The following is an 8,133-nucleotide window of genomic DNA, read 5'->3' on the forward strand; positions in this document are numbered from 1 at the left end:
ACTAGGGAAGAGAGGGAATTGTCCATTTCAAAGGCAGCCCCAGAGTCAAGAGGATGCAGCAAGGAGAAAGGCAAGGCCAGGATGCAGAGGGAGCTGCCCTGGCAGATGTCAGAACTCACACCTCCATGGATTTACACAGGCAGCTCTCAGGGAAGTCACTCCGAGTTCCCAGAGCAGGGTTGGGAAGTGTTCTGAGGGTGCTCTTAGAGCTGATCCTGCTGCCTCTGCTGAGGGCTCCTTAATGCTGAGCAGAAACCTTCCCACAGCAGGGAACACAGGTCAGTGCAGGTTCACCTGCATTTGGGAACGCAGCTCAGTGCAGGTTCACCTGCATTTGGGAATGCAGCTCAGAATGCATTTTTCCAAGAGGGAAAGAGCCCATGCTCTGAGGGTTAAGAATCCTTTTGAATTCCCTGTTGCAGCTCATTTCCCTGCACACATGGAGCTGGAGCAGCTCCTCCCATCCAGGAAACTCCTGGGCAGGGCAGCAGCCCCGGCACACCCAGACACGGAGCGTGGGCAGGGTCTCTGCCTGCAGCTACCACTGGATTGTCCCTCTGGGGCTGAATTCCTGCAGGACACAGCTCAGGATACCCTTGGCAAGGGAGGCACAGCCCCAGGGCAGAGCTGGAATGTGCAGCCAGGATCTAAATGCAGCCCTTGGTGCCAGGAATGATCAGTGCAGACCTGAGAGAAGCACCCGTGTGGTGGGAGCAGCACGCTGACAGCAGGCCAGGGCAGAAGGCAGCCTAATAAAATGAGATTATTTCAAATACATGCAAATTCGGAAAGTAGTTTAATGACCTGAATTCTTAAAGTGCAGCCAGTGGGCTCAGAGAGAACTGAAAGGAGAAAGGAACGGAAAGTCACAGCTAATTTCCCCTGTGTCTGGGCAGAATTTTAACAACAGAAAGCTAATTTTGATTGTTTGATAGAAGAATTATTGTTGAGTGCTGGCTCCTTTTGTGAAATCACATGAGCCTTTCTCCCTGTTCTTTTGTGTGCTATCTACAGTTGAGGAAAATCTGACTTTGCAGTTCATAATTAGGGGAGCAACATCTGTTTGCTTAGTTTCCATAATTTTACATACCTCACTCCACTTCAAAGCACCAGGAGCTTTGCTCTGAACATCTTCAAGGCTCTAAATATCTTCCTTTCCCCCCTATATTTAGCCCATTGTTGCAGTGAGGCAAACGGGGAGTTTTCAGAGCCCAGAGGATGTTCTAAAGGCAGGGAGGGGAGCTGGGGCTGGGGCTAGGGTGGCTGCAGATGGTTCCTTTGCTCTGGGGTGTCTCAGTGAGTGTGTGTGGAGCCTTTAGCAGTGATTTTGGGTGGACTGTTTATCTCAGGGCTTCATTCTGCCCAGAACTTTAATTTCTGTGGGATAAACATCCCAGAGGACAAACTCAGCATCTCTGATTGGATTGCAGGGCACCAGGAGCCCTTTGGCCTTCTGCTGATGAAGCTTCCCTGTGGCTGAGCAGGAACAAGGGACTGACTCCCTACAGGTCACTGAGCATGGCTGGGGACACAATCTCATCTCAGGGGGCTCCCCAGAGTCAAACTCATCAGCTGCATCCCCCTCCTCCTGGGCAGGGGCTGGGACAAACAATCCAGAGCAGGGAAGGGGGTTGGGAACTGTTTCCTCAATCCCATGAAGAGAAGGAATAATCCCAGCACCAATCCTGGCCCAAGCAAAGTCAGTCCCACTCCTTGTCCCACTCCAGCACCTCAGTCAGCCCTGCCAGGGAATGTTTGTGCCAGCAGGACTCTGCTCTGGGCCTCTTCCCATCTGGGGCTGGTGGGAAGCAGGATTTTCTCCAGAACCAACCCCCAGGGCTTCTATTGGCATTTACAAACATCGTGTAAATGAGGCAATTCATTAGAATGGAGAAGTCAATTAATTTTTCAGTTTGCCAACCAGCTACAATTTTGAAAAATGATTTTGAAAAATTCCTCACCCCTTCCATGGCTGGAAGAATGTTTTCAGTAATCTTCTGCAGTGTTCTGGAGGAGAAATGTGATATTTTCTTGGCAAAACAGAAGAGAAAAATGTGATCTAATGAAACAGTTAATAGAGGCAAGCTGGACTCAGGAAAACAGTGAAGTGTAATGTGATTTCAAAGGGAAAATGGAGTGTTCTGGTTCAAAAAACAACAAAAAGAATCATTCCAAGGTTTTTACTGGTATTACTTCATCAGCTTGACACAAACCTAAGGAGCTTGGATGAAACCATTTCCAGTAAATATCAGGCACGTTTGGAAAGCCTCAGCATGGTCTGTTCAGCTGCGCCAGGGAAAGTGGGGGCTCTGGAGCTCCTTGAGTGCAGCTGGGAGCTCAGCCTGGGAGACATCCAGGGTGGTTTATCCCGTGCTTCTCCTGGGAATCAGCCCAGAGAGCACCCCCAGAGCCACAGCCAGCTGACAGGGCACTAGAGGGGTGGGATGAGCTGTGGTGACACCTGCACAGAGCTGCTGTGGAGCTTTGGAAAGCTGCTCCTCATTCCCGTGCTCTGGCCCTTCCCTGAGCCCGATTTTATCTGGGGACAGCAGCTTTGTCCCCCGGCTGCTTTGTGTCCCCAGCCACAGCCTGACCTTGCAGTGCTGCAGGAGCTGCACACTGCCCATGCTGGGATTTGTCCCTTCAGCTCCAGGAAGGGCAGTATTGCAAAGCTGCAGTCCCAGTCCCTCTGTGACTCTGGAATGCTGCAGTCTGAATCCCTCTGGAATTCCAGAGTGCTGGCCAGCACCTCCCTCACCTGTCAGCGGGTATCAGACAGTTCCTCTCCTCTCCTCTCCTCTCCTCTCCTCTCCTCTCCTCTCCTCTCCTCTCCTCTCCTCTCCTCTCCTCTCCTCTCCTCTCCTCTCCTCTCCTCTCCTCTCCTCTCCTCTCCTCTCCTCTCCTCTCCTCTCCTCTCCTCTCCTCTCCTCTCCTCTCCTCTCCTCTCCTCTCCTCTCCTCTCCCCTGCCCTCCCCCTCGTCCTCGCCCTCGCCCTCGCCCACAGTCTGTGTCTCTGAGTGTGTTTCAGCAGCTCTTTGGGAGCTCATTTTCTGTGATTTTAGCAGATCCAGGTGGGACTGACTGTGTGTGTGTGTTCAGTGACCTCCTGTGCCAGTCACTGCCAAACCCCGTTGAAAGGTGACCCTGGTGCTGCCCCTGCTGTGCCTGGCCATGGGAAGGACTGGGCTGGGATCTGTCTCTTTGGGGGTATCCAGAGCTGTTCCAGTCCAGCACACAACAAACACCCATTCCTACACCCATTCCTACACCCTTCAGCCCCTGGAATGACTTCAGCAGCTCCAGACTCTGTTTGCCTTCAGGATCACATCCTTCCCGGGCTAGGATCTTGCTCTGAATGGGAAACAAAAGCCTTTCTGCTTTTTCCTTGCAGGGAGTGATTGGCAGTAGGTAAAACAGCAGAGCATTGAGCATCCCATGCCATTCCCCACAGCAGCCACATCCCGGGTACACATCCAGGATCAGAACTCTGGCAGCATTTCAGTGCAGCTCAGCCCACTGCAGCTTTACCCACAGAGCCACCCCTGTCCTTTGTGGGGTGACAAAGGCTTGATTTGAAAGAAGGAAGAGAAGGGAAAGCCCTCAGTGTGTTCTTGCAGTATCTGCAATTACAGCCAGATTGCTCCTTCCTTTTTTATGGGCTTGGCTCAAATCCGTGTCTGCTGGTTCCTCCTGCAAGGGAAGGGAGCGTTTGGGAACAGCTTCCTTTGTCCTGAGCTCCCTCCTCAGCTGCTGTGAAATCACCTCTATTCTCAATGTTCTGTACTTACTCACTGATGCTTTTCATGGGGCTGTTTTCTGTACTTTCCATGCTTTGCAGCAAGAACTAAACACATTTTACCTTCCCAGCATCATGGTGGTGGTGACTGGAATCTCCCTCCTATTTCACATTTTCCTCTTTACTGGTGCAAGAATTGTTTCACCTCTTTCTGGTGATGGATTTGGAATTCAGTGAGTTATATCCAGGACTCTGCTGTCTCAGAGAGGCTTTTTAGGAGCCCAGGGTGCCACTGTCTCTCTTCAGTGTCATTCCAGCTCTCTCCTGCCAGATGTTTGATTTTCCATTTGGCTGGAGTAAGAGGTATGTCCTTAAAGTCTTTTATCTGCTGCACATTTAAAAGCTACATCATGCACTAGAAAAACCAAACAACCATCTGGATGTCATCTAGATGTGCTTCAGATCATACAGATCTGAGAGCTGGCTGGGTGGGATCAAAAGGAAATTCCTCTGGTGCCAGGCCCTGCCCTGGCTGGCTCTGTCCCTAAGCCCAGGAGTGCATCCCTCCAGTGCCAGCTGCACTCCCAGGCTGGACAAATCATTCCACCACATTTTCCAGCCCATTGCAAGGGCAAAGAGCTGAGTTAACCTCTGGCTGCAGGCTGGGAATCCAGCTGGAACATTCCCTAAAGTTGGGCTTCCAAGGGCACAGACCGGAGCTACAGGATGCCTGAGGGTCCTACCTGGCCCAGCTGAGCTTTTCCAGCTCATTAAGTCATAGAACAGAACCACAGAATCATTCAGGTTGGAAAAGACTCCAAGGTCATCAAGTCCTGACTCAGAGAGAAATTTCCTTTCAAGTGAACCCCTGTGTTTGACTCCAAAGTGACCAAGGCACCTGAGACAGGTGAGGAAAAGGTGAAGCTGAAGGAGAGTGGCTGAAGGCTTCACTGGATTTGCATTTGTGAGGTTTTATTCTCTTTTTCTAATGGAGGCTCAGGTGGCAAATGAGAATCTTCCAAACCCATCAGCTTTTTGCTGCCAGTCTGCCACACTCACCAGAAGTGTTGTTACTGTGTAAGGACAGGTGTCCTGCTGGACACAGTTCTGTGGGGGCTGAGGCTGATTGTTCCACAGGAGCAGGTGTGGTGTTTGTTGGGAAAACTGAGCTCTGCAGAGACAGGGCAACTGAGAGGTGTTTTTAAAAATTTTATTCCATTATCAATCTCGTAGAAGGGTGAGACACAAGAGATGGAAAACTCAATGGCATTCTATCAGAAGCCAAACTATTTCTTTGTTACAATTCCTTATAAATGTTTTTCAGCCTATCAGCTTTTGCCACACAACACTGCTGATACTTCTAACACAAATCACTTATTATTTTACCCCACGTGGTCTTGCTACAATGCATCTTTCACAGCTCTAATTCTCCAGAATATCTGCTCTGTTTGCAAGTTTGAAACTTGTCTTTAGTTCAATTTCTCTCTCAGCAATGTCTTCTCATTTCTAACTCAGCACACCTTACCTCAGAGTTGGCATACAGGTGTACAAGACTATGTGAGCTTTTAGTCAGAGAATTTGAAATTCTCTACAAATCCATGTCTCAATGTGCCGTCGTGCCGCTGTGGCAGAGGCTCCCCCGAGGGCCGCGCAGGGCAGGCAGGGGAGGCGCTCCAGGGGAGAGGAGCAGGAACTCTGAGGGAGCCCCACAGCGCCCTGCCACCCACACTGACCCCTGCTGTCCTCCCTTTCCCCTACAGGCAAGAAGAACTCCATCCTGCTGCACAAAGTGCAGCACGACCTCAACTCGGGAGTGTTCAACTACCAGGAGAACGAGATCATCCAGCAGATCGTGCAGCACGACCGGGAGATGGCTCACTGCGCGCACAACGTGCAGGCCGCGGCGGCCGCCGCCTCCACGCCCACGCCGGTGATCTGGACGCCGCTGATCCAGGCCCCGCTGCAGGCCGCCGCCGCCACCACCTCGGTGGCCATCGCCCTGACGCACCACCCGCGCCTGCCCACCGCCATCTTCAGGCCGCCCGTCTCCGTGCTGGGCTCGCTGGGCCAGCAGCCCAACCAGACCCCGCGCCAGCTCAAGCGGTTCCAGTCGCTGATCCCGTCGGCCGGCCCCTCGGCCGTGGGCTCCCCGTCCAGCACGCCGTCCCAGCTGCACACGCCGGGCGCGGAGACGCCCTCGTCCTCGTCCTTCCACATCCAGCAGCTCGCCGGCTTCTCGGCCGCCGCCGGCCTGGGCCAGTTCCAGGTGGGGTCGCCTCTGGGCGGCTCGGGCCAGCCGGGGCTGGGCAGCGCCTCCTCGGTGGGGCTGAGCCAGCTGCAGAGTGCACCCTCTGGGTCACCCTTGGGTGCGGCTCAGCCCCTGCAGCAGCAGCAGCAACAGCAACAGCAACAACAGCAGCAGCAGCCATCCCTCTCCAGCAGTGGATTTGGGCACTTCCAGCAAGCCACAGCCAGCTCCCCATCGACATCCCTCACCCAGCTCTCATCAAACTCGCCCCCCAGTCTCCTGAACCAGTTCCAGCCCACCACGAGACCACTGCAGGGGGGACAGTCGCAGCAGCTCTCGGGCAGTGGGACCCTGGGGGCAATGAACCACTTCCAACCCCCTCCTTCTTCCAACTCTCCATCCTCCAGCCTCAGCCAGCTGGTGCAGGCCTCAAGCGGGCCGTCCTCGGGCCTGTGCCAAACACATCCAAGTGCTTTAGGATCTCTGACTGGAACGATAGCCCAGCTCCACCAAGAGCGGCCTCCCTTCTCTTCTGCCTCCCCGCTCCAGCAGCCCGGCATCGCCTCTCCCTGTTACACCCCTTCTGGCCTTAGTCCTCCCACTCAGAGCCCGGTGGCCACCAGAACTTTCCAGAGTGGCCCGGCGGGGGCCTCGGGCTCCCACAGCTCTTTGCTGCTGCCGCAGCCCTCCAGCCCCCCGGCCCAGGCGCTGCCGGTGCGCAGTGCGGTGCCACCGGGCCGCCTCAACCAGGACATCAAGCTGATTTCTGCGTCCCAGCCCTCTCTGCCCCAAGAGCTGGCTCAGACGCTGGGCCACCACAGCTCTCCTCATTCCTCTAGAGAATCTGTTTCCAGCTTCTCCCCTTTCCCCGGCGGTGGGAGCGGACTCCTGGGGAGGCCTTGCAGCTCCATTCCCGGGCGGGTGACTCTGCCGCGCCAGATGTCCTCAGGTTCTCTGCCGCACCCGCTGGTGTTCGGGGCCGGCGGGCGCAAGGAGTCCATAGTGCTCACGGGGGATCTGGAGCCTGTCAGGTCCAAACTGCCCTCAAATTTGTGAGGACTCCTGGAGGAGCTGCCCGTGCCAGCTCTGCCCTTCAGCTCCTGATGAGTTCACCGAGCAATTTTTTCCTTTTCTTCCCCCCTGCGCCACTCCTGCTTTTTTTTTTTTTTTCCCTCCATTTCTTTTGTTTAGGTTTAACTGTGCTTAGAAACAAAGAAAAAAAAAACACATGAAAAACAACAGGAAAAAAAAAGAAGATAACCGGGTATTCTTAGAGCTATAGATTTTTGGTCACTTGATTTTATAGAATATTTTAATACACAGGAAAAAAAGGATATGAGCAAATTTAATCCAACGAGGTAACGCACAGCCGGGGCGTGTGCCTGAGCTGGAACAGTGAATGAGCAGCCATAGAAGCCACCAAAAAAGGTTTTCCTGTTGAGACAAAGATCCCAGGTTGACACAGAAGGGGCTGTGGGGTCAGGCCTGGAGCTGGTGTTTGTGGAGCAGCCCTGGTTGGCCTCAGCTTTGCCCCAGCCGTCATCCTGGGGCTGGGGACATGGGTGGCCCAATGCACACCATAAGTGTCCCTCCCTCCCTGTGCTCAGCAGGAGCTGGGAAGGCCTGAGGTTTGGGTCGGACTCCAGCTGAGGAAGATGAAAGTGACCAGCAGATGGAGGGGCCTCGCTGCAGATTGTCCTTTTCTTCCTCCACTGGTGGTCCAGTGGGAACAAGGAGCAATCCCTTGTAAGGCAGGGAGGGCAGGGGTGGTCCCTCTGTAGTTTGGCATGTGGGCAGTGGGAGAAGCCCTGGCTCTGCCAGCACACCAGGCAGAAGGCCCCAAGCTTCACCCTCTCCATGGTGTGTGCAAAGCACAGGAGAGATGAGGGAAGAGGCAGCGTTTTAACATCCCCTCTGTCAATTCAGTGTCTCAGTGTCCGTGGGTGATTGCTCTGAGAGAGCTAGAAAGGACTGAGCAGTGGGGTGCAGTCCCCAGCCCTCCTCCTCCTTAGCCCAGGGCAGTGTGAGGCACCAGGACAGTTCTGGTGCCCAGCCCACATTTACAACTCTGTTTTTATCGTTAAAACCAGATCAGCCCAGAAATTTGGCCAGCCATGGTCTGTGCTTGTCCCCTGCTGGGGGAACTGAA

General features: G+C 54.0%; 1 protein-coding gene across 1 annotated transcript in view; it reads left to right on the forward strand.

The window, feature by feature from the left end:
• The window catches only part of HCN4 (hyperpolarization activated cyclic nucleotide gated potassium channel 4), a 91,805-nt gene extending 84,379 nt beyond the window's left edge, over positions 1-7,426 (forward strand). Inside the window, exon 8 of the mRNA XM_083870561.1 lies at positions 5,497-7,426. Within this exon, the coding sequence (XP_083726687.1) occupies positions 5,497-7,040 (1,544 nt within the window). The 3' untranslated portion in view covers positions 7,041-7,426. The remainder of the gene's footprint in view (positions 1-5,496) is intronic.
• The last annotated feature ends 707 nt before the right edge of the window (positions 7,427-8,133 follow it).

This window comes from Zosterops lateralis, assembly GCF_965231275.1.
Source record: "Zosterops lateralis genome assembly, chromosome: 13".
Taxonomy (NCBI): domain Eukaryota; kingdom Metazoa; phylum Chordata; class Aves; order Passeriformes; family Zosteropidae; genus Zosterops; species Zosterops lateralis.